This window comes from Caretta caretta, chromosome 24 (genome assembly GCF_965140235.1).
Source record: "Caretta caretta isolate rCarCar2 chromosome 24, rCarCar1.hap1, whole genome shotgun sequence".
Classification (NCBI taxonomy): Eukaryota; Metazoa; Chordata; order Testudines; family Cheloniidae; genus Caretta; species Caretta caretta.
Window position 1 is genome coordinate 11,371,969 of NC_134229.1, and position 26,016 is coordinate 11,397,984.

The window sequence follows — 26,016 nt, forward strand, 5'->3', positions numbered from 1 at the left end:
AGCCCAGGACCCTGGTAACTCTGGGGGAGAAGCAACAGAGGCAGGCACTGGTTTTACAGTTGCAGAAATTGGGGCAGCCATGTTTTCATCATGCCCTTTCTGATGCGTTGCCTACAATTTTTCTATCCATTTGAAACCTGCCTTGTAAAATCTGACCCTGGGCTTGCGTCCCACCCTAAGAGAGTGGGGTGGATGTCACTGGCCGACTGGTTAAATTCCTGGCGATTGTTCTGGGCTCGCTAGGAGGCACTGGGCAGGAGTGGGGTGTGGCTTTTATTTGATGGGAGGCATGCCAGGGTGGGTTTGGGAGGATCCAGTCCTGTGCGCCCTTGCCCACTCATGCTCCACAGCTGCTGCTGATCAAACTGTTCTTCAGGCTGGGACTAGCAAAGGGAGGTGAGTCGGAGTGCGAGGGCAAATGGCAGGATGAGTATGGAGGAGCCTAATGCTGGGCCCTGGTGGTGGCATTGTCTAGCTGAGAGGCTGGGAGTGTGAGTGCCATAGCCTAGCTCTAGGTGGTGGCCAGTCAGGATCGGGTGCACTGAAGGCCTTGGCCAGGTGATGCATTTTACAGCTGAGGCATGTTGTCCTCCAGCCTGATTCTTCTTAAATTATTTTTCTGTAATGAAAATTGATGCTAATAAAGGTGCTGCAGGGCCAGCTTCCCTTGGCCACAGGTCTTGCCCTGGAGAGCTCCACCCAGCCTCCATCTCCGTTCAAGCTGTGGCCTCTCTGGGGCTGCTGTTAGGGAGCTCGATGATGCCCGTTAGGAAGAGCAGAATGCCCCCTGCTCCCACAATCTGATAGCTGTTCTGTGCATTGCATCCCCTCTCTGGCTCATGCCAATCCTGGGCTGGGTTCAGACCAGCTGCTGAAAGGTGTTGGGTTTCCTAGCCCCTGCCAGCCCCCTGCGCCCCCCCCCCCCCAGCCTGCCGCTCATCTCTGCATTTTAGACAAGCACAGGGGCCCTACAGTGCAGTGAAAGCACCCCCCCAGGCTTCAGAAAGGATGATTCTTCTGCCAGCGCTGAGTGCGTTAGGCCTGGCTCCCCATCCCCCATGCTGGGCAGAGAAGAGCCAGCCTGAAAAGGTGAGGCTACAGGTGGTGCAATACTGAGGGATTGCAGCCTGTATCCCTTTGGGACAGAGTCAGAACATCACTGAGCCCCCCTGGGGACTGGCTTTGCATTTTTTTCCATGACTCTAGACTGCCCCACATTGGATGTTGTTCCAGGGGTGAGGGAAGCTCTTAGCTGTGCTAGTAGAAGAGCCAGCCAGCAGGAAAGCACTCAACACCTCAAACTTGGTGAGGCCGCTTGTGGCTGAAGGCTGCAAGGGCATCTCACCAGGAGCCCCAGAGCTGCACCTAATCGGCCTGAAATGGAGAAGATTGCAGCCCCCCCTGCAATTAGAACAAAGACAGGACCTGTGGAGAGCAAGAGGCCCAGCATACTGTGTTCTAGCATGGTCTGATGGTGCAGCATTGAGCATGCTGTCAGGAGCCATAGTGGATGGGTGGCAGTGGAGGGTGAGTGGCCCTGGGTGCTAACGTTTGGGGGAGTGGAGGCTGTGCGCCGGCCCGTGGCCCTGGGTGCTAATGCTTGTGGGAGTGGATGGTGAGTGCCAGCCCATGGCCTGCCACTGATGCTAATGCTGGTAAATAAAAACTGAGGGGAGAATTTTTTTAGTTTTTTTAGTTTTATTTTTGGGTTGATTACAATGAACACACACGCTGGCCACATGGTACTGTCGAATCATCAGCATCACTTGGGCTCCTTCAGAACCAATCACCCTCTTGCCAACCTGGGCATCAACCCTGGCTGGTTTTGTTCCCACGCTCAGGTTGAAAAGCGATTTGTGCATATGGGTGAATGTCCCTGTGAGGCAGCATCTTGGTCTGAGAGCCCCAACCTTGGGGCTCGACAGGCTGGGAAGTCGATTGTGTCACTGCTGGGTCAGTTGGGCTCACTCTTATGTGGAGGGAAGCTCCTACTCGCAAAGAAACTAGCTCACAAACAGGATTAAAAGTTGAGATTTACAGCTAGATGGAGGGAAAGGAAACACCACCAGCCTGGGGATGGAGGTGACTAGAACTGAAGAAAGTAAAGGGCCAGAAGGCTTGAAATGCTGAGCAAGATGTTTGTCCTTGGTCTCATTAGCGTTCGTGTCTCGGACATAGAATTTGCTTTGACCTTCAGTTGAATGTTTGCCCAAATCTTTCTTCAGGGCAGGACTGGGGTCTCGCTGACCCTTCCATCTTGGGCGACATGCTCCCGTTCCCCTCCACTACCCTCCTTGACATCCTCTTCTGGGTCTCAGCTGCTTCACTAGCCTTTGAACCAGGGCGGCCTGATGCCAAGGCCTCAGGCGAGATGGCTCCCCTGGGATTGGCCTCTATTGACCCAGAACAACATAAAGCCACAAGCTCAGGTGAGCTGACTCCTTTGGCTTTAGCCTCCATTGACCCAGGTCGACTTCCAGCTGGGACTTCGGCAGAGATGGCTCGCCTGGGATTAGCCTCCCTTGAAGGGGGTCGGTTGGAAGCTGGGACTTTGGGTGAAGAGATCTCTTTGATTCGAACATCCATGCAGCCAGGCTGGCGTGACAATGGGACTTCAGATGACACACTTCCTCTGTGCCAAGCCTCCTTTGAGCCTGGCTGGTGTGAACCTGAGATCTCTTGGGAGGTAGCTCCTTTGATTCGAACGTCCATGCAGCCAGGCTGGCGTGACAGTGGGACCTTGGGGGTGGTGGATCCTTTGCGATAAGCCTCTTCTTCAGGGGGCATTTTGGCTGAGGACCTGGGGCCCTGGGAGCCTCTGCCAGATGCCTGACTGTTCTTATTGGAAAGCTCCTTTGTGGTCTGTGTGTGTGATTCAGGCTCTTGGGGCTGTTTGGGGAGGAAGAGGCCATCAGTGCAGGGAGGAGCATGCGAAGCCAGAGGGGGAGAGGGATGTGAAGAGCAGAGCTGGCACTATAGGCAAGCTCTTTACTGCCAGTTGGGCTCTTCACCTGGGCCCCCATGCAGAGAGGGGGTTTGCTGCAGTTCTTTCCCTGCCTGGGTCTCCACGTTCCTAGAAGGTCCCTCCCCAGGCTGGCTGTAACCCCTTCCCTTCCGCAGTGCTGCTGCAGCAGGCTGTTTCCACTGACACCTGAGGATGAGCTGGTGCCGCTCAAGCACCGGCCAGGGACCATCTGCTTTCATCACTGACTCCAGTGGCACTGGAGACCTTACTGACAGTGCTGCAAAGTTAACCCTTTAGAGACGTTAACTCATGGGATTCGGGCACTGGCCAGAATCCCATGAGTTCAAGAAGGGCTTCTGGCCGCTTGGAGAACTGGTCAGGCCTGACCTGCCTACCTCCTACCAAAAGCCCCTTCTTCCTGCCCTGGGCAGCATGTCCAACATGACCTACCTTCACCTGTAGGTCTATGGTTCCCAGCCCCTCCCTTGGGAGGGCAATGTGGACAGAAGTCCCCACCTGCTTGGGGCATGGGCTTCTGTGCAAGAGTGAGTTCGTCAGGTAAGCAAAGAGATGCCACTCAGCACTACCAGGAGCAGCTGGGGCAGGGGCATTTCTGCATTCTGGGCAGCTGCCACTTTGGGCAGCTGTGGTTTGTGAGCACCCCCTGCTGGCACAGCTGCAGGACTGCATGGGCACACGCCCCAAGCTGCCACGGCAGGGTGCACAATCAATGCTATACTGAACCCAGCAGCCCTGTCACACCGGCCAATGCAGCCCTACAAGCCAGCAGAGAAAACCCCCCAGCACCTACCCAATGGGAAAGGGACCAAACCAGGGGGGAGGAGAAGGTTCCACTCCCCAAATACCAGGAGCTGTCAGTTTCCAGAGCCCATGGCCATCGTGAGATGAGACCGAACCCTCAGCATTAGCCTCTGCTGTGCTAAGTACAGAGATTAGGGTTTTATTTGTGCATGTGGGTTGCAGATTGGGGGGTGGCAGCCCTTCAAGGTGCCTTCGCCATGCAGCTGAGTCAGCCCCTCCCCAGCACGGCACAGGCTGCCACATTCAGGAGATTAAATACGCTCTGAAAGGATGGAGAAGAGGCTAGGAGAGTGTCCTTGAAATCTGCCCTCGGGACACACCCAGCTGGCTTCATAAACCCCGGCCTTGGTATTTTGGGGCACAGCTACTATTTGATGACTTGCCCAGCCCAGAGACCCAGACACCCTCATGTCAGTCAGGGCAGGCACAGATTAATACCAACAGTTATATACACTTGCAATTTCCTAGTGCCCATTGAGGAGGCCCACAAGCCCCCCCCCCCCTCCAATTCTGCTCTGCAAGAGTTCAACCCAAACCTCGGCAAACAGGTGTCTGGTGCCGCCTGCTCCCTGTAGGAAGGTGTGGCCCCTGCACGCAGGGCTCCCTACCTTGCCGGTGATCTGCGGGCGGAGGCCGTTGCAGGCGCTGGTCAGTGCGGTGGACTTGTGGATCCAGTTGGTGAGGTGCGAGGCTGCGGCAGCCGAGCGAGAGGTCAGGTTCAGTTTGGTTGGGGGGATCTTCAGTGGCATCTCCCAGGTTCCCATAAATGTTCCCCAGGGGGAAGCCTGCAGGGCAGGGGGAGATGGCTTTGGTCTTTGGCAGCAGAGCCCTGGGAACTTCTCTGTGAGACAGAGCAGCCCTGTCTGCACTGTCATCAAAGGACTGCTACAGCCATGTTTGAAGGGAGCTGAACCCAGCCAGCTGGCAGTGAGACCCCATTACCCAAAGCTTCCTGCCCCCAGAGGAAAATCGAGCCAGCAACAACCAGGTTCACGCACAATTGTAGCTTCCCTAGCTCTGGTTCTGAGGGGGGCAGGAACAACCCAGGAATCCAGCTGCTGCCTCTGGTTCCTCCGCACCAGTTTCCTAGGGTGACTAAATACTGGCACTGGCTAGCTGCACCCTCTCTGAGGGAGGCACAGCCTGAGCTTTCACCTTACCAGGCAGAGCTAGTGCTCCCAGGAGAGGGCTCTGCACAGTGGATTGGATGCCCCGGGAAAGATGGGCTCTGTATAAAGCCAGCTGGTTTCCCAGCTCATGGTTAGAAAATACCTTCCCCACACAGAACTCCCTCAAACCGCGGCCAGGAAGGGCAAAATGCAGCAGCTTCTGCGGTGGGGGCTCATGGGCACATCCCCATCTGTTTGTGACCACACCCCTCCCTGGGCCAGCACCAGCACTGAGTGCTAATGGGCAGGGGCCTTCAGGGTTAACTACTCAATGTGATTCAACAACGGGACATGAAGAAGAGGAGTCGTCACCATCTGATCACCCAGGGCTTGGGCACTGCTGCTCAGTTTAGTTCCCTCTAGCCTTCACAGTGCAGGTCTGATGTACTTGGAAGGGCTTAGATACGATGGTGATGGGCACCAGAGACAAGGCAGATAGTTACTTGCCCACTCGCAGGGCTCCCAACTCCAAACCCTGAAAACTGCTTAGGAAACAGGAGCCAAACTAGCCCACTCACCTTTGAACGTGGCACTGCAGGGAGCAGGTGTCCTCGGTCATTGGCTACAAATTGGGTGTAGCCTTCCCGGGCAGAGGGGTGCTGAGGGCAGAAGGAAAACAACAGGGGTTAAAGCGTCCATGTATAGGTAGAACAGAAATGGACGGGCACAGCCACTCAGGCTGGTCTATGAGGGAGTGCCTGGGAGGGCAGCGGGAGTCCACCAGCCTGGCTGTCCGCACTGGGCAAACAGGGTTTCCCAGCTGCATGTGATCCAAACGCATAGGTCCCCAAACTGGCTGCCTGGCCCACTCTGGTCTGATCCCAGCACAGAGGCAAGTGGGAGGCAGGGTCTGTCTCCAGATTACTCTGGCTCCATTGACACTATCTTATTGCCACACCACTCCATTGGGTTCCAATTCATGTTAGAGGAGCAGCCAGGAAGAACAGCAGAGGTGGCCAGTGGGGCACAGGCTCTGTTGTGAGATGGTGTAGCCACCCTTTCTGCACAGGTGAGGTACAGATGCAGCATAGCCAGGCCTGCATAGAGCTCTGGAACCCGTGTCCATGAAAGGGAAGCAGAGGCAATGCAGGGTGAGGGCAGAGAGGTCCTACCTCCTTGTAGAGCTTGGGCAGGGTCCAGTTTTGCAAATTCTGTGCAGTGAAGGCATCCTCATACTGCAAAAGAGAGAGGGGGCAGGCCATTAAACAGAGCCAGAGAGCTCCACTGCCCACTGCAGGTACTCAGGGTATGCTTAAATAGCCTGGGATGGCTCATCCCCCAAACCTACCTCCTCCTCCCCTGCCAGAGGTCTCTCCAGCCCCTCCTGTTGCACTGACACCCTTGTGCCCTTAACAGCAGGGGGCAGGTGGTGAGGAGGGCTCACAAAACCCTATTCCTGCTAGGGATGCATGTGAGCCACCCTTGGGTCCTGTGAAGCAACCCAGAAACACCAAGGTCGTGAGCTTCCAGTACAGCCCTGTGGCCAGGCAGCCTGGCCTGGGGGAAGGAGCCCGGGGTGGGAGCCAGTCACGCGTTAGCTCGGAGCCGGGGACCCTGGTCACACCTGCACTGCGACCTCGGACAAGTTGCTTCCCACTGGGCCTTAGTTTCCTATGCTATAAAGGGGGTGAGCATGATTCCGAATTCCCGGCCGTGGGTGGGTGGGGGGTGGGCCAGGGAGAGCCCGCGAGGGGCCGGGGTCGGTGGGGACCCGCGCGGTGGGGGGGCGGGGTCGGTGGCGGCCCGCGGGGGTTTGGGGCAGGGGTCGGTGGGGACCCGCGGGGGCTCGCAGGGGGAGTGGGGCCGGGGTCGGTGGCGGCCCGCGGGGGGGGTGGGGCCGGGGTCGGTGGGGACCCGCGGGGGGGGGCGGGGTCAGTGGGAGGTCCAGGGGGGTGCCCGCCCCCCGGCTCTCACCTGCCCCGCTTTGTAGTTCGTTGCCATGCCGCGTCCGGCAGCTTTCCGCTCTGTTTACACCTGTCTCCTAGCAACCACGCGGGGCAGACACCAACCAATGGGGAAACAGCGACCTGGGCCCGCCCCCGAATCCCACTAAGTCTCGCGTCACTATCCGAGAGCTGAGCCGTCCCTGTCGCCCCGCCCCACGTGACCTGCTCTGCCCCCTCCTCGCTGGGGCCCCCCGCATTGGCTCCTCCTCCCAGCTCAGGGCCCCGCGACAAGCGCCCCCCCGAGACCCCGCCCCCGTCTGACGGGCTGACTCCGCCTCCCGGCGCTGCCCGCCCCGCCCCGCCCCGCCCCGAGGCCCCCGGGCGCGTGGCGCGCGGAGAGGAGGGTCTGCGCGGGCCGGGCGCGGCCCGCTGCTCCCGCGGGGCGCCGTGAAGGCCGCTGTGTTTCGCTCCTTGTTGCTACTGCAGCGGCCTGCCCTGCCCAGACAGGGAGCCCAGAGGCCCCGTTTTATAGGGACAGCCCCGGCGCTCGGGGCTGTGTCTCGTAGAGGTGCCTCCCCGCGCTGACCTGTCACACGAGCTGTCTGGGCCCCCGAAGTCTGGACCGGACACGGCAGCTGGCCCGGGGCTGAGTCTGCCCTGGCTCGGCCCTTGCCAGGGAATTGCACAGCCGCTGCTGAGCCCTGCCGCCATCCCGCTGCCCAGGCTGGGTTGACAGCGAAGGTCCGTCTGGTCCTCTCCAGCATGACGCTGTGGCCCCCCAGGCGGGCAGAAGCACAGGCTCAGGCCTGCTGGGTGGGGAATCTGCTGGGCTGTTACCAGAGGCGCACAGCACCGCCCCTGTGCTCGTTACGCCAGGCTGCCACCTTGCCTGGCTGGTGTCATGGCCAGCTGGCAGTACCCATCAGAGAAGAGCTGGAATCGAGCCCTGCAACAGCTGGCCCCCAAGCCAGACAGCAGCAGGAGAGGGCAAGGGGCAGGACATACATCCAGTTGCTGCAGGAGAGCTGCATTTTCGGATGCAGAGCAACAGTGACGCCCTGTGGCTAAGTGGGGCTAACCACAGCTGCGGGATTTGGGCCTCCCCTGCCCCAGCTGTCCAGTACTGCAGGGCATGTTCCAAAGGGGCAGGGCTGGCTCCCAGGAGTTCTGATGTCTGAAGCTGAACTGAACTTCCCGATTATCACTTGGCTCAGTGCAGCCCATGTCCCTGCCGCTGTGTCATTACAGCTGGGCCCAGCCTCTGGGCTGCTGCCACATTCTTACAACAGGGCTCCAGGGATACTAGCCAACAAGCATACAGGTGCAGGTGTAAAACCGACAGACCCCAGTTCTCGGTGGGCAGGATCGAACCAAGGACCTCTGGAGCTTAGTGCATGAGCCTCTACCTCATGAGCTAAAAGCCATCTGGCTGTTAGCTAAGGCTGTAGAGCAGACTCATTCTCTCTCTCTCTCTTTAAGTGGTCTCAGTGCCACTAGATGGGACAGAACACCACACACAGAAGGTGTGTGGGTTACATAGGTACTTCAGTTGTATGTATATGTTTGTTGCCCCATAGGCCCTTGTAACAGTGCAAATCACAGCAGATCGTTTAGCAGGGAAACACCTACTCCGTATCCCTGCACAGCACTCCTTTCATCTGCTGTTGGATCATTGCATTGTGGGTCTCAGCACAGCTTCCCAGAGCACAGACTCAGACACCCCATGAAGAGTTGGCAGATTCCTAAAGGTTCAACACTCCTGCCATGAATGCTCCCAACACACATTTCTGGATCCTCCAGCAAAACCAGGGAAGCTCGGATTTGAAATTCTGGGCTTTCCATGGTAAACACCAGACAGAGGCTGCCCCCTTCACCCCAATGGGTCTTCTTCAGGCACCAGAAAGAAGCAAAAAAGGGCACAAACCCACTTTTTTTTGCTTAGTTCAATAAGTAAAACAAACCGCAAACAGACAAGATTTGTGAGGAAATATTGCAAATACTAGTGGCATAGAACCTTTGCTATGGCCAAAATGCCGACAGGAGGATCTGGGCACCTGCCCCTGAATCCATTGGGGTATCCAGAGAAGTCCTGTTGGACTATGCAAAGGGATGGGATTTCCAAAAGTACTCAGTGTTGGCTTGATTCTGCTCCAGTTGAAGTCAATGGAAGTTTTACTATTTCCATGGGAGCAGAGTTAGGTCAACCCTGAGCCCCAGATCTGTGAAGGTATTTAGGCTCCTAACTCCCATAGAAATATATGGGAGTTAGGTGCCTAAATGCCTTTGTGGATCTGGAGCTGAATGCTTTTGCAGATCTCATGCAAGGTGCCTACATGTATCTGGGAGGCAGGGAAGAATGAACCTCTGGGTAGGTGCTGAGCCCTGCTCAGGGATAGAGGAGGGTTGGCCTGTGCTCTTGGTGCTGCCAGGAGCCCATTTGGCCCCCAGCACAGATTAGAGCTGCACTACCAGATTTCCTAGCTTGCGACCTGGCTGCAAGAGCCCCCCTGGGATACCCTGACCAGCACCTTCCTGCCCCCACCCTGGGGACACCAGTGGGGTGGGAGGGCTGCAGCGCTGCTATGTCAATTGCACTGGCTAAGGAAGCCCCCATTCTGCAGGTTTTCTGTGCATTTCCGTCCAGGCCAGCAGAAAGTGACCAGAGTGCACTGAGGAATCCCCTGCTAGCAGTGGGACAATGGTGGTCCTGGGCTGTTTGATAAATGCAGCCCCTGATACCTGTTCTCCTTCTCTTAAGGCTGCCAGTACACTGGGTCTCTGAGAAGTCCTGAGTGCAATGAGTTTGTGGTTCTCAGTCCAGTCCCTAGTGGGCCCACTTGACCCAAACCACCCTGCGACTGGCTGCAGTTGGCTCCCTTGACTGGCAGTGTTAGCAGCCTGAAAGGATCAAAGAGGATGACCCCACTTGGGGGTGTAGCGGGGCAGCTTGCCTTGTTGGTGCCCCTGCTGCCTCATTCTGCGGCGAGAACTGTGTCGTTCAGGCTGTGGTGTCCAGGTGGTGTTGCTGTCCCCTCTATCCCACCATGGTCACAATGGGATCTTTCCAGTCCTAGTGGGTTGACTTTGTCCTTTCACCCTAAAAACGTGAACGCACTTAGAGGAGAGGAAAGTGATCAGGAACAGTCAGCATGGATTCACCAAGAGCAAGTCATGCCTGACCAACCTGATTGCCTTCTATGACGAGATAACTGGCTCTATGGATGAGGGGAATCATAGAATATCGGGGTTGGAAGGGACCTCAGGAGGTCATCTAGTCCAACCCCCTGCTCAAAGCAGGACCAATCCCCAACTAAATCATCCCAGCCAGGGCTTAGTCAAGCCTGACCTTAAAAATATCTAAGGAAGGAGATTCCACCACCTCCCTAGGTAATGCAGTGGATGTGTTATTCCTTGACTTTAGCAAAGCTTTTGTTACAGTCTCCCACAGTATTTTTGCCAGCAAGTTAAAGAAGTATGAGCTGGATGAATGGACTATAAGGTGGATAGAAAGCTGGCTAGATCATCGGGCTCAATGGGTAGTGATCAATGGCTCCATGTCTAGTTGACAGCCGGTATCAAAGGGAGTGCCTGAAGGTCCCAGGGCTGGTTTTGTTCAATATCTTCATTAATGATCTGGAGGATGGCATGGATTGCACCCTCAGCAAGTTTGCAGATGACACTAAACTGGGAGGATCGGTAGATACGCTAGTGGGTAGGGATAGGATACAGAGGGACCGAGACAAATTAGAGGATTGGGCCACAAGAAATCTGTTGATGTTCAACTAAGACACGTGCAGAATCCTGCACTTAGGATGGAAGAATCCCGCACTTAGGATGGAAGAATCCCATGCACTGCTACAGACTAGGGACTGAGTGGCTAGAGAGCAGTTCTGCAGAAAAGGACCTGGGGGTTACAGTGGATGAGAAGCTGGATATGAGTCAACAGTGTGCCCTTGTTGCCAAGAAGGCCAATGGCATTTTGGGATGTATAAGTAGGGGCATTGCCAGCAGATTGAGGGACATGATCATTCCCCTCTATTCAGCATTGGTGAGGCCTCATCTGGAGTACTGTGTCCAGTTTTGAGCCCTACAATACAAGAAGGATGTGGAAAAATTGGAAAGAGTCCAGCGGAGGGCAACGAAAATGATTAGGGGGCTGGAGCACATGACTTATGAGGAGAGGAGGGAACTGGGATTATTTAGTCTGCAGAAGAGAAGAGTGAGGGGGGAATTTGATAGCGGCTTTCAACTACCTGAAAGGGGGTTCCAAAGAGGATGGATCTTAACTGTTCTCAGTGGTAGCAGATGACAGAACAAGGAGTAATGGTCTCAAGTTGCAGTGGGGGAGATTTAGGTTGGATATTAGGAAACAGTTTTTCACTAGGAGGGTGGTGAAGCACTGGAATGCGTTACCTAGGGAGGTGGTGGAATCTCCTTCCTTAGAGGTTTTTAAGGTCATGCTTGACAAAGCCCTGGCTGGGATGATTTAGTTGGGGATTGGTCCTGCTTTGAGCAGAGGTTGGACTAGGTGACCTCCTGAGGCCCCTTCCAACCCTGATATTCTATGATTCTATGACATGACTGAGCCCAGTCTCCTCCAGCTCAGCTGGCAGCCATCCCCTTGCTTTAGGAGCCCTGTTTGACTCCACATAACTTAAATATCTGTGAGGGGGCATGAGTGTGTGTGTCTGCACAGAGGCGGGGTTTTCCTCCTCCAGGACTTCCTTCCTGGAGTCTGGCAACCCATACGGTGCAAGGCTGGGGGCATATGCTGCAGACGGTGCTGCCTCCCTGGAGCCTGCAAAGTAAGTGACAGGATTTCCTGGGGCTCTTCCCACCTCCCAGTCCAAGGGGGAGAGCTGGGATCAGATGAGGGGGGCAGAATCTCCCCAAACTGCAGCTTTCTGAGTGTGAGGCGGAATAAAAATGAAAGTGAAAGTGATGGGTTGGGCGGGAGGAGGCTCTGCAGGAGGGGCTGGGGGTGGGGTGTCTGGCTTTTCCATTCCACCTGAGATCTTGGCAAGAGCTCAGCCGAGGAGCCTGTTCCCCAGAATGTGCCTGAGGGTTCTACACAGGGGCCCAGACCTACAACCAGCCCCAGAACTCACTGGAGTCACCTGCTTGTGCCGGGGCAGACTTTGACCTCGTAACAGGAAGGCTGCAGTTTTTGCACAGCTGGTCCAATGACCCGTAAGTGATCAGCTCAGTTTTCACTGCCAGAGGCTGCTGCCTGTTGAGCTGGTTCATGTGCCCATGCGCATGAAAGATAAGCCCTGCAGTTTGGGGCTGGTACAGGCAGGGTCTCCTCTCTGCACACTGACCAAACCTCCCATCCGCTGTGCTCAGTGTCTCAGGTTTTGGCTGTGGTGCGGAGTTAATTCGAGCTATAATTCAAGTGCTGCACCTAATCTGAGTCCAGTCCACACACAAACCCTTCATTCGAGAGCAGTGGTGCTTTTAACTGGAGCTGGCTGGCCCGTCAGGTCATGGGCGGCCTGTGACCTGCCCGTTGGGGGAGGCTAGCCCTCGGCCCCTCCCCTTGTGCCCTCGGCCCCTCCCCTCCCTCTCCCCTTCTGCCCCCCCTACCCCGCAGGAGCCTAGAGCACCCCAGGTGTGCCAGGCAGCCAGCCCCGGAGCGCTGGGTTACTATGTTACTATGGGTTACTAACAGTACTGTTACTGTTTGAGACCTATCAGTTAGCCAGTTTTTAATCCATTTAATGTGCCATGTTAATTTTATATCGTTCTAGTTTTTAATCAAAATGTTGTGCGATACCAAGTCAAACACCTTACAGAAGTCTATGTATATTACGTCAACATTATTACCATTATCAACCAAACTCATAATGTCATCAAAAAAAGATGTCAAGTTAGACAGTGTCAAGGCTGAATCCCAACTCTGTCACTCTGAGTGCAGAAGTGGGGCCCGCAAGGATTTTAAAAATTAATACTGGCCACTCCAGGCTTGTATTAAACTCCCAAGGTTACAGCTTTTCTCTGACCCTGGCTTGGTAAATGCTGACACCACCCAAATGCAAAAAACCCAAACCCTTTGAACCCAGGAAGGAGCACTTGGGAATTTCTCCCTGTGGGGTACCCTCAAGCCCTTTCACCCCCCCTCCGGGGAAGAGCTGAGAAAGAAAACAAAGGAAATTAGCTGTGGTTATCAGCTAATCAAACAACATGCACAAACCTCTTGGGACACCAAAAATCCAATCCTGTTTTTAAAAGAGGTAAATTTTATTAAAAACAAAAAGAAAGAAAATACATTTGGAACATAGGCTTTTTTGGGGCTAGATTTTAAAAGAGCAATTCCAAAAATCAAGCACCCAAAATAGCTTTCTTGGGGGTTCAGCTTAAAGGTTACAAGCAAACAAAAGCATCTGGGGTTAGCACAGAGGAGTTCACAAGCCAATATGAAATAAAAGAAATAACCCTAATTGCGTCTAGCTAAACATTCTGATCTACTTACACATTTTGAGTTCAGATAAGTAGTTCTAGGCATGATCTGATGATTTATGATCATACCCAGCTTAAGCTGCTTATAGCATGGCTGCTCTTCCTCCAGCCCAGAGAACAACAGACAAAGGGAAAGTTTCTTTCCCAGCTTTAAAAAGTTCTACCTTCCAATTGGCTCTTTTGGCCAGGTGCCCACTTTTTTTCTTTACCTGGGGGACTTTTTAACCCTTTACAGGTAAAACAAGTAAAGAACAGCTACCAAGAGGGATTTTACAGCTAACTGGTTGGGTGGGTGTCCATCAAAGGGAGCTATCACCCGCTTTATTTATCACAGATAGAATCTACTTTCCATAAATCCATGTTGACTTGCATTAATTACATTAGCCTTTTAAAATTCTTTATTAATCGAGTCCCATATCACCCGCTCCATTATCTTGCTGTGGATTGATGTCATGCTGACAGGCCTATAATTACCAGTGCCATCCCATTTACCCTTTTTTAAAAATTGGCACAACATTAGCTTTCTTCCAGTCTTCTGAAACTTCCCCAGTGCTCCAAGACTTATTGAAAATCAACATTAATGGTCCAGTAAGGACCTTAGCCAGCTGTTTTGAAACTCTTGGATGCAAGTTATCTGGACCTGCAGATTTAAAAATATCTAACTTTAGTATCTCTGTTTAACATCCTCCAGAGATACTAGTGGAATAGAAGGAGTGTTATCACCATGTGATGAGACTATATAATCTGTTTTTTCCCTAAGTACAGAACAGAAATATTTATTAAACACTTCTGCCTTTTCTGCATTATTATTGTTTCTAATATATTAAAAATACCATTGTCAGCATTCTTTTTGTTTCTAATATATTAAAAAAAATCATAGAATCATAGAATCATAGAATATCAGGGTTGGAAGGGACCCCAGAAGGTCATCTAGTCCAACCCCCTGCTCGAAGCAGGACCAATTCCCAGTTAAATCATCCCAGCCAGGGCTTTGTCAAGCCTGACCTTAAAAACCTCTAAGGAAGGAGATTCTACCACCTCTCTAGGTAACGCATTCCAGTGTTTCACCACCCTCTTAGTGAAAAAGTTTTTCCTAATATCCAATCTAAACCTCCCCCACTGCAACTTGAGACCATTACTCCTCGTTCTGTCATCTGCTACCTTTGAGAACAGTCTAGAGCCATCCTCTTTGGAACCCCCTTTCAGGTAGTTGAAAGCAGCTATCAAATCCCCCCTCATTCTTCTCTTCTGCAGGCTAAACAATGCCAGCTCCCTCAGCCTCTCCTCATAAGTCATGTGTTCTAGACCCCTAATCATTTTTGTTGCCCTTCGCTGGACTCTCTCCAATTTATCCACATCCTTCTTGAAGTGTGGGGCCCAAAACTGGACACAGTACTCCAGAGGAGGCCTCACCAATGTCGAATAGAGGGGAACGATCACGTCCCTCGATCTGCTCGCTATGCCCCTACTTATACATCCCAAAATGCCATTGGCCTTCTTGGCAACAAGGGCACACTGCTGACTCATATCCAGCTTCTCGTCCACTGTCACCCCTAGGTCCTTTTCCGCAGAACTGCTGCCTAGCCATTCGGTCCCTAGTCTGTAGCGGTGCATTGGATTCTTCCGTCCTAAGTGCAGGACCCTGCACTTATCCTTATTGAACCTCATCAGATTTCTTTTGGCCCAATCCTCCAATTTGTCTAGGTCCTTCTGTATCCTATCCCTCCCCTCCAGCGTATCTACCACTCCTCCCAGTTTAGTATCATCCGCAAATTTGCTAAGAGTGCAATCCACACCATCCTCCAGATCATTTATGAAGATATTGAACAAAACCGGCCCCAGGACCGACCCTTGGGGCACTCCACTTGATACCGGCTGCCAACTAGACATGGAGCCATTGATCACTACCCGTTGAGCCCGACAATCTAGCCAGCTTTCTACCCACCTTATAGTGCATTCATCCAGCCCATACTTCTTTAACTTGCTGACAAGAATACTGTGGGAGACCGTGTCAAAAGCTTTGCTAAAGTCAAGAAACAATACATCCACTGCTTTCCCTTCATCCACAGAACCAGTAATCTCATCATAAAAGGCGATTAGATTAGTCAGGCATGACCTTCCCTTGGTGAATCCATGCTGGCTGTTCCTGATCACTTTCCTCTCATGCAAGTGCATCAGGATTGATTCTTTGAGGACCTGCTCCATGATTTTTCCAGGGACTGAGGTGAGGCTGACTGGCCTGTAGTTCCCAGGATCCTCCTTCTTCCCTTTTTTAAAGATTGGCACTACATTAGCCTTTTTCCAGTCATCCGGGACTTCCCCCGTTCGCCACGAGTTTTCAAAGATAATGGCCAATGGCTCTGCAATCACAGCCGCCAATTCCTTCAGCACTCTGGGATGCAACTCGTCCGGCCCCATGGACTTGTGCATGTCCAGCTTTTCTAAATAGTCCCTAACCACCTCTATCTCTACCGAGGGCTGGCCATCTCTTCCCCATTTTGTGATGCCCAGCGCAGCAGTCTGGGAGCTGACCTTGTTAGTGAAAACAGAGGCAAAAAAAGCATTGAGTACATTAGCTTTTTCCACATCCTCTGTCACTAGGTTGCCTCCCTCATTCAGTAAGGGGCCCACACTTTCCTTGGCTTTCTTCTTGTTGCCAACATACCTGAAGAAACCCTTCTTGTTACTCTTGACATCTCTTGCTAGCTGCAGCTCCAGGTGCGATTTGGCCCTCCTGATATCATTCCTACATGCCCGAGCAATATTTTTATACTCTTCCCTGGTCATATGTTCAACCTTCCACTTCTTGTAAGCTTCTTTTTTATGTTTAAGATCCGCTAGGATTTCACCATTAAGCCAAGCTGGTCGCCTGCCATATTTACTATTCTTTCGACTCATTGGGATGGTTTGTCCCTGTAACCTCAACAGGGATTCCTTGAAATACAGCCAGCTCTCCTGGACTCCTTTCCCCTTCAATTTAGTCCCCCAGGGGATCCTGGCCATCCGTTCCCTGAGGGAGTCGAAGTCTGCTTTCCTGAAGTCCAGGGTCCGTATCCTGCTGCTTACCTTTCTTCCCTGCGTCAGGATCCTGAACTCAACCAACTCATGGTCACTGCCTCCCAGATTCCCATCCACTTTTGCTTCCCCCACTAATTCTACCCGGTTTGTGAGCAGCAGGTCAAGAAAAGCGCCCCCCCTAGTTGGCTCCTCTAGCACTTGCGCCAGGAAATTGTCCCCTACGCTTTCCAAAAACTTCCTAGATTGTCTATGCACCGCTGTATTGCTCTCCCAGCAGATATCAGGAAAATTAAAGTCACCCATGAGAATCAGGGCATGCGATCTAGTAGCTTCCGTGAGCTGCCGGAAGAAAGCCTCATCTACCTCATCCCCCTGGTCCAGTGGTCTATAGCAGACTCCCACCACTACATCACACTTGTTACACACACTTCTAAACTTAATCCAGAGACACTCAGGTTTTTCTACAGTTTCGTACCGGAGCTCTGAGCAGTCATACTCAGCAATCCTTCTTATTGTCCTTAACTCTGCTGGCCAGAGATTTTTCTTTGAGTCCCTTATCACTTTTCTACAATTCCTAACTTCTGATTAATATTCATTACTGTCAACTTGCCCTTTTCCCCACTTGTTATATAGTATTTTTTTATTTTTATAGCTGCCTTCACTTCCCCTCTAAACCAAATCTTTGTTTAACCAGCCCAGCCTTCTTCCTCAGTTTTGGGATTGTGGCTTTTGGGGCAACTAGTAAGGTGTTATTAAATAATTCCCAATGATCATTTACATTTTTCTGATTACATTTTTCCTCCCAGCTGATCTGGCCCATAATTGTTTTTGTGAAATTGGCCCTATTAAAGTATGTATATTACTGGTCTGGACTTCATTCTGCTTGCATATTACAAATGTGTTCAAGTGATGATCACGAAGCTATCATTAATTTTAATTCTGAGATGGAAGTGTGGTTTAGTGGTTAAAGCAGGCAAAACTGGGGGTCAGGAAGCATAAGTTCTACTCCTTGCGCTGAGAGGGGAGTATGACCCAGCAATTAGAACAACTGTGATAAACAGCATAGGTCTGACAGATTCGTGCTAAGTGGATGAGGTTGGAATCCACCATCTCAGAGACCAAGGTTCTATCCCCTGCTGTGCTAGGAATGACCTGGTCCAACCCCACGGTTTATTTGTAAAATGGGGCAGCTGATGCTTTTCTGCCTCTGCACCACTGTGATGAACATGGTGATGCTTGTTCTTGTTTGGGAGGGGTCAGGCAGGAAGGAGAAGATGGTCACTTAGAGCTGTCAGGGGACAAGGTCAGAACTATTGGAGCTCTGACGATGCTGGCTCGACCCCCTGCTGAGCCTACAGAATTGGCTTGGCCCGTGCCAAACTTGCCAACATTGCAGAAGCCTGCGGGAACCAGGTTGCGAATTCACTCAGATGTGGAAACTGGGGGGGTATCTGCGGAACATTGTTGGCCAAGTCACCGTGATGGCGCAGTAGTACTTGGGGTAAGGCAGACATGCCTTCAGGTTGTCCATTTTAACATCCTTTTCTCTAATGCTTTGTCCCCAATGCTCAATACAAATACTTGGCTTTGAGGAGGCTGCTGGTCATTAACACTGGTCACAGGCTCCTGAAGGGAAGATCCACAGGTGCCCAGAATCCAATTTTGCCTGACGGGTGTTAATGACTGGCACCTGGGGTAGCCTGACCTAGTCCTGGCCTAAGAGTGGAAGACTCCCGCAATTCCAACCTATGATAGGCAAGTGGCCCAAGACCTGAGGTGAATGCTCCCAGAGAAACCAGCAAGGGGACAGAGGTTGAGCTAGCCTTGTAACCATGACAACCACTATTATGGTACAGGAGTAGAGGGTACATACCATTTAGGTGTCTTAACTTTTTCATTTCCTTGTATTTGTGTCGGGACACCATGTGTAGATTACACAGAACCAGCAGAGTTTTCCCCAGGTTGTTGGATTAAGAAAAGCTCTCCAGCACAGCAACGGCTACTTCCAGGAAAAAGCAGATCTTTGTGAAAGCGCCCAGATGGTACCAGAGCTCCACATTCATCAGGGGCATTTCATGAAGATCTTATTCTTGTGGAAGTAGCCACTGTTCTTTCTAAGTCCTTCCTCTACAGTGCAACACAAATGTTAGTGGCCTAGAAAGCCACTCCCGGGTTGGATGGAGGGCACACTGTCAAAGCTGGCTGTACCCATTTGTGACTCTCTACAGTCTGTAGTATTTAAGCTAGAGGTAAGAGATGATCAGGAGCTCAAACGTCTGAGGGTTTGTCTACATGGGGAAATTTACTTGCATAATTTCACCACTGTCGTTATACTGGTATAACTCCCATGTGGACACTCTTAGTCTGCGATAACTACAGAGGCCCTACTGCCTGTTTACATGCCTCTGGCAGCAAACTGTAATGTGTGCCCCATGTAAAGCCCTTTCACACAGCCAGAGTGATGTGCAGGGGCCTTAATGTGAAAGAAAACCAGGCCTTATCTGCAAACTTTTAAAAAACTGAATAGAACTCAGAAACTAATTAACAGATTTCCTTGAAAGTCCTCAGACAATCCAAGCTTTATCCTGAGACTAGGGTCTGAAAAGCAGAAGTAGATACACATTTTCATACAAAACACAGAGGTAAAATTCCAGATGTAGATATGGCTGCTCCTCCCTTATGCTGAGCTATTAACCTGGAGATGGAAGTGACGTTCCTTGCCTCTGTGTGACGTACATTTCCCTCTCCCTAGACTTCTCAGAGACATAAGAGCAGAAGTGAATAAAATGGCTTCCAACCAACGGGCTGCGGTGAGCGAAGGTGAGTGTGATCGATGGGCTCCTCTCATCATAAGCAAAGCAGCACTGCTCCTACAGACAGTAAAACTCAGTGCTGTTCCTGACAGCGCCTCCTGGGAAAGGCTGGGACTAGAACAGTGAGGGCATTGTAACAGCCCTGCTCCTGAACCATTCCCTGCAGCGCCTCCTGCAGGGAGAGGCTGGCACTGCAGTTACTGTGACCAATGCTCCTATATGATTCCTTAAAATGCAACCTTCTGGTAGAGGCTGCATCTGGAGTAGCTGTGATGTCTCGGATAAGGGTGCTAGTTATCAGTGAGTGGATATGAGCCCACCCCAAGCTATAAGTGCCATACTGTCTAAGTGCTGGTCTTCTCCACAGACAATATTGTAGCCTTCAGAAATCACATGGATAATTATTCATCCGGGGAGCTGAAGAAGCTGAGCGACCACTTCCGCCCCGACTTGGTCTACGTCATTGAGAATGACATTCTCACTGTGCTGGAGGAACTCACCAGCAGAGGTGTCGTCACTGCTCAGCAGGCCCAGGTACAGCGCCGCTCACTGACCAGCAGGAAACCAGGAAAGGCCCTAGGTATTCTAGGACCTTAGAGCTCTCCCCATGGAGACCTGGTCGCTTGTTGGTGACAGGAGAGAGGCTAATGCTGGTTATGAGGTCCAGGGAGATATAACAACAGATACCAGAAACTGTAAACCACAAGCAAAGGTAAATACAGTGTAGAAGTGAGCACCCAAGCTGAGTGACAGAGATCTGCCCCCAGTTCATCATTATTGTAATTCATGGTTAATTGTAATCACACTCACACCCACACCCACCCCCTCATGCACAGACTTCATGTTGCCTTTTATGAGATCTCTTGCTCTGAACGGTTCCCTGGCTGGTGGGACACTGTGTTGTTCAGCCACTTTCCAGCTTTCAAATATCTCTAGGAGTGAGGGCTCTCAGCCTGGCCCTCCATTCTAGGCCCCTTGGCATCCATCCATCAGATGTCTCTACAGGTGTGCAGAGAACAAAGATAACCCTTAATTACACTTCGAGCTGGCAAGGAGAAGGCACTGTAAGAATGATATTTGCCCCTGACCTCTTCTGGGAATGAAAATGCAGCGCAGCCCCCAATCTGCATTGATCTGAGGACTAAATGCAATGGGGAATCATAGAATCATAGAATATCAGGGTTGGAAGGGACCTCAGGAGGTCATCTAGTCCAACCCCCTGCTCAAAAGCAGGACCAATCCCCAATTAAATCATCCCAGTCAGGGCTTTGTCAAACCTGCTTCGAGCAGGGGGTTGGACTAGATGACCTTCTGGGGTCCCTTCCAACCCTGATATTCTATGATTCTAAGCCTGACCTTAAAAACTTCTAAGGAAGGATATTCCACCACCTCCCTAGGCAACACATTCCACTGTTTCACCACCCTCCTAGTGAAAAAGTTTTTCCTAATATCCAACCTAAACCTCCCCCACTGCAACTTGAGACCATTACTCCTTGTCCTGTCCTCTTCTACCACTGAGAATAGTCTAGAACCATCCTCTCTGGAACCACCTCTCAGGTAGTTGAAAGTAGCTATCAAATCCCCCCTCATTCTTCTCTTCTGCAGACTAAACAATACCAGTTCCCTCAGCCTCTCCTCATAAGTCATGTGTTCCAGACCCCTAATCATTTTTGTTGCCCTTCGCTGGACTCTTTCCAATTTATCCACATCCTTCTTGTAGTGTGGGGCCCAAAACTGGACACAGTACTCCAGATGAGGCCTCACCAATGTCAAATAGAGGGGGACGATCACGTCCCTCGATCTGCTCACTATGCCCCTACTTTTACATCCCAAAATGCCATTGGCCTTCTTGGCAACAAGGGCACACTGCTGACTCATATCCAGCTTCTCGTCCACTGTCACCCCTAGGTCCTTTTCCGCAGAACTGCTGCCTAGCCATTCGGTCCCTAGTCTGTAGCGGTGCATTGGGTTCTTCCGTCCTAAGTGCAGGACCCTGCACTTATCCTTATTGAACCTCATCAGATTTCTTTTGGCCCAATCCTCCAATTTGTCTAGGTCCCTCTGTATCCTATCCCTGCCCTCCAGCGTATCTACCACTCCTCCCAGTTTAGTATCATCCGGGAGTCAGACATGAACCCAGATCTCTGCCACAACAACAAAACATCACCACTTTCACTTCCCCACCACTCTGCCCTGGCAGAGCCTTTCACTGCCCTTCTACCCAGGGGCCAGGTACTGTGTTGGTCACTTTTAAGAAGGAGCCCTTGGCCATGGGGCATTATGTCACGCTTCTGATTCCATTCTAGCTGCTACATTCCACCCTGCCATGGCAGGCAGCTTCTGACTCTTCCTCCTCTGGTGTCCCTCTGTGGTTTAGGATTACCATGACTGGGAGAGGAACCACGACTCAGCGAGCGCTGCACGGAAGCTGGCAGATGACATTTTGGCTATGAACCAGGCCGCAGGGCTGGGTCTCTGGGAGTGTCTGTTTGCTCTGCAAAGCAGATGGGCTCACCCCAATCTCCATGGGATGGTGGAGGAAATCATTCAGAATGGTAATGTACCCATTGCACAGAATGGGGGACACATGAAGTGGGGGGCATAGGCGGTGGGTATAATAGGCAGCTGGTACCGTGGGATGCTGGGTTGCAGGTTTTTGCTTATTATTATGTGCCATGCAGACTCTGGGGCAGCTGAGGAGGCAGTATCTGCTATTCAGCTTCCTGGGTTCATCAGTCATCTCCTTGGACTCCAGGAAGATGACTGGTGAACCTGGGAAGCTGAGTAGCAGCTACCGCCTCTGCAGCCGCCCCGGAATCTGCATGGTGCATATAAAAAGCTCAGCGTTCTTCCGCTGGGTGGCTGGGGGTCACGGGACGGGAGGCATGCCGCATTTCTCATTCTTTGGCTGGCGCAGCTGGGGTTGTTGGGGATGGCCCAGGCCAGCTCAGGGCTGTTCAGGCTGGCTCAGGGCTGTGGCGGCTGGCCAGCATGACTTGGGCCAGCCCGGGCTGGCTTGGGGCGGCTGGGTTGGCCTGGGGCCAGCCCAGTGCTCGGGTCGGCCGGCCAGTGTGGCTTGGGTTACTCGGACTGGACCATCTGGGGCCGTCCCGGGGCTAGGGTGGCTGAGGCCAGGCTGGGGCTGGGGTGGCTGGGTCCAGCCCGGGGTTGGGCCAGTCGGCCGGCATGGCTGGGGCTGCTTGTGCTGGACCGGCTGGGGCTGGCCAGTGTCTCGGGTCAGCTCTCCGGTGAGGCTGGGGCTGGCCTGGGGCTTGGGTTGGCTGGCTGGTGTGGCTCGGGCTGGCCCAGGCTGGCCAGTGCTTCTCCGGTGGTGGGAAGGTGTGGGGCTTGGGGTTCCAGCCACTGGCGGGACCCTCGTATGGAAGGGGTGGGGCCGGGGGGACTAGCCTCCCCGAAGGCTATGTGAGGGGGAATCCACAGGAATCATATGATCAAGTGACCAGAGAGCTGAGGAAAAGCGAGTGTGACCAGAGCTGGCCATAAGCAGAGAGAAAGAAGGATCTTTACAGAAGAGGGAACCCCTTTCGGATGGATAAAGAGCCTGTAGAGAGATTGCTGGGCAGAGAGCAGCTCCTACAGTGCAGTGATGAGCAAGAAAAGAACAGCAAATAAATGGTCTGAGACAGAGGACTGTGTCCTGATCTCAGACACGGCTTCATGTCTGCACAAGGGTGGGAGCTGGTTTTACCAGCCATGTGGAGATGAGCCCAGGGTACCTGCGGTCTCTCTCTCATAGTAGGGAAGAAACAAGATTCAGTTGTAATAAATATAAAAGGGACACTTGGTGTTGCATTGCTGATGTTAAATAAAGAGGTAAAACTAAGATCCCAGAACAGTGAAATGTGATGGTATTAAGGCCATATTTGTAACAGTAACCCATGTCGCATAACAGTGTAGTCTGCTCCTTTTCTCTCTCTCTCTCTCTCTCTCTCTTTCTAGGTCAAAATTTGTTACAGGAAAATCTCCTGAATGAAAATGGGCATGCTCTTGATGCCGAACTGAAAGGTACCATGATGCAATTTCATCCCTGTTCATGCCAATAAAGGGCTCAGTCATGCCTTATAGGCACTGATCTGTACTGGGGTTGGGACAGAACTGCTCGACTCAGGGTCAGCTTCAGTGGGGCACAGCTCCACAGTGGTCCGAGGAAATACCCCTGTAGAGCATGCAGCTTACCCCCCACTGTGAGCCCAGCCATCTCTGCTAGCCAGGGCACCCAGAACAGGGCCATGGCCCTGCCTCCTCCTCAGCCCCTGTAGGGGTCTCATGTGTCCCAGAAGGTGCTAGGAAGGTGCAGGCAGCAGGAGGAGGAAGCTGGATAATTGTGCCATTACAACTGTGTTCAGCTGCTGTAGAGGTAGGAAGGCTTCTTACACCCTTTCCCCCTTGTGAAAGCGCAGAGCAGCTGGGCTCAAACTGGCTTAGCATGGATTGAACTGCTGGGGCTTCTCTGCTCTCCTTCAGCTACACCTGCAGCGGCAGTTCTAGGGATCCTTATCTTACAGGCACACGGAACAAGCTGTGGTGAAAATTAGACCTATTGGAGTTGCTGGGTTTGCTGGCCTTGAATCACACAGGCTGGAACAGGAAACCTGATTCCATCCTGTTGGATCTCAGTGCAAGTTCCAGGGTAAACCAGAAAGTATTCATGATCTGACTCAGCAAAGGAAAGGGCAGAGGGAAGACAGAGATGTGAGATCAGAGCAGTTACTTATCTGTCCAGGCCTCAGCTTGGTATCTGATTAGAATATAAATTAGAAGAAAAGTGTCTCTATCAGGCCCCTGCTTGGTATCTCTCCAGGTGCACATGGTCATGGGCAGTAAGGGGGAGGTCCGAAATGGGAAAGACAGAGAGAAATATGACTGGGGGGGTGTAAGAGAAAGGCTGTCTGGGTTTGTGCCATGTCCGTCTCAACACATTTCTTCATTTCAGTGTACCAAAAAAAGTACAAAGATGATCTCTGTGACCTGACATGGATGGTGAAGGAAAACAGGAGCTCAGGGAAGTCACAGGGACCTCAGCCTCCCTCCATCTCTAGCCACTTCCATTTACTAACCCTCATAAAATAAACAGCTATGAGATGAGGGAGGGGGAAATAACCGTAATTCTCCTTTTCAGCTTGTCAAGTAGAGCACAAAGCCAAACTCTGTGATCTCACAGGGATGATGAAGGAAAACAAGATGCCAGGGCGATCTGAAGGGCAGATTTTCCCCATCTCTAACCGCTACGTGGAGCTCAAGGTCATCTCAGACCATCACTTCAAGAAGCAGACACACCAGGAGCACGAGGCCCTAGCAGCAGCTGGGGAGCTGAATGAATATCGCCTCCAGAGAAGAATAAAGAGTGAGCTGGAGCGCATCACCCCTGACCGGCTCTTCCGCTGGTGCTTTCGAACCCACCATGTCCCCCTGTCTGTGATGGTGAGCGGAGTAGCTGGCGTAGGTAAGACAACCCTGGTGCAGAAATTCATCTTTGACTGGGCAATGGGGAAGCACTACCAGAAATTTGCCTTTGTTTTCTTCTTCAAGTTCCGGGACCTGAACACTATTACTCAGAAGAGAAGCCTAGAGTCTCTGATCTGTCAAACATATCCGCACCTCCAGGACAAGCTCCCAAGAGTCCTGGAAGACCCTGAGAAGTTGCTCTTCATCTTTGATGGCTTGGATGAGAGCAAGACTGATTTGAAATTAAGCAGAGGTGGATCCCAGGAGCTGTGTATGAACCTGGGGGATGTGAAGCCAGTTACTGTGATTGTCGCCAGCCTGCTGAATCAGACTCTGCTGAAGGGATGTTCTGTGCTGCTGACCAGCCGCCCCAGCAAGTTGACCAGTTTGGAGGCTGGAGTCTTCCATAGGGTGGCCAGTATCGTGGGCTTCCTCTCCAAGGAAAGGGAAAGATACTTTTCCATGTTCTTTGGAGACGAGCGAGTCTCCAGAGAGGCCTTTGCATATGTGAGGGACAGTCAGGTTCTGTACACGCTGTGCTACAACCCGTCTTACTGCTGGATCACCTGCATGGCCCTGAAACCCTGCTTCATGGCCGCGGCAGGGAGACCACAGCCTGCACCCAAAACAGTGACCCAGCTCTTTGTCAGCTACGTCACCCATATTATGGCCAATCACACCCAGGAGCGGCCTGAGCCTCAGAGGATGCGAGATACATTGGTAAAGGTCGGATGGTTGGCTGAATACGGCATCACAAACCACATTCTAGTCTTCGATCTGAAGTATTTACAGGATTTCAATGTGGAGTTTTCTCCCTTCCTCAGTGGCTTCTTGGTGGAGAACCCTCAAACTGATGACTCTGCCCAGGTGACCTACTCCTTCCTTCACCTCACCATCCAGGAGTTCTTTGCTGCCCTCGTGCATTATCTCGATTACAAGGAGGACAAGTTCAGAGACACAATGGATAAAGCCAGGTCCTGTAAGGAAGGTGATTATGAGATCTTCTCTCGCTTCCTGGCTGGGCTCTCCCATCCTGCAACCAAGATGCCCCTGGTGAAATATGTGGGGAAGTTCTCTGCAGAGGCAACTCGCAAGGTTATTGAGTGGCTCAGTGAGATGAACTATGAGGAGCTGCAAAGCCCAGAAGAGCCCAAGGGGAAGAGGAGGCTGATGAATGTATTAAATTTGTTTTTTGAATCCCAGAACAGCCAACTTGTGCATGATGTTGTGGGTAAAGCTGCCCATATGGACTTCTCCGACTTATACCTCATGCCGGTGGATTGCACGGTCCTTGCTTATGTGTTGAGTTGCTGTGAAGAAATACAGCGCCTAACCCTAGATTCCTGCTTCATCCAGAACGAGGGCCTGGAGCGACTCAGACCTGAGCTGCACAAAGTCAGAGAACTGAGGTAGGAAAA

General features: G+C 52.1%; 2 protein-coding genes across 2 annotated transcripts in view; one reads left to right on the forward strand and one right to left on the reverse strand.

The window, feature by feature from the left end:
- Positions 1 to 1,678: 1,678 nt before the first annotated feature.
- CFAP126 (cilia and flagella associated protein 126) lies at positions 1,679 to 6,983 on the reverse strand. The gene is made up of 5 exons (XM_048828912.2): positions 6,871 to 6,983; positions 6,069 to 6,131; positions 5,475 to 5,555; positions 4,396 to 4,572; positions 1,679 to 2,889 (listed from the first exon to the last, which is right to left on the reverse strand). Exons 1-5 carry the CDS (start codon positions 6,895 to 6,897, stop codon positions 2,194 to 2,196), a joined length of 1,044 nt encoding a protein of 347 aa, XP_048684869.1. The 5' UTR covers positions 6,898 to 6,983; the 3' UTR covers positions 1,679 to 2,193.
- Positions 6,984 to 11,575: 4,592 nt separating this feature from the next.
- The window catches only part of LOC125626182 (NACHT, LRR and PYD domains-containing protein 12), a 31,389-nt gene continuing 16,948 nt past the window's right edge, over positions 11,576 to 26,016 (forward strand). Inside the window, exons 1-7 of the mRNA XM_075122964.1 lie at positions 11,576 to 11,647; positions 19,072 to 19,139; positions 19,500 to 19,666; positions 21,510 to 21,687; positions 23,093 to 23,158; positions 24,087 to 24,195; positions 24,379 to 26,007. Coding sequence (XP_074979065.1) covers positions 19,106 to 19,139; positions 19,500 to 19,666; positions 21,510 to 21,687; positions 23,093 to 23,158; positions 24,087 to 24,195; positions 24,379 to 26,007 — 2,183 coding nt within the window. The 5' untranslated portion in view covers positions 11,576 to 11,647; positions 19,072 to 19,105. The remainder of the gene's footprint in view (positions 11,648 to 19,071; positions 19,140 to 19,499; positions 19,667 to 21,509; positions 21,688 to 23,092; positions 23,159 to 24,086; positions 24,196 to 24,378; positions 26,008 to 26,016) is intronic.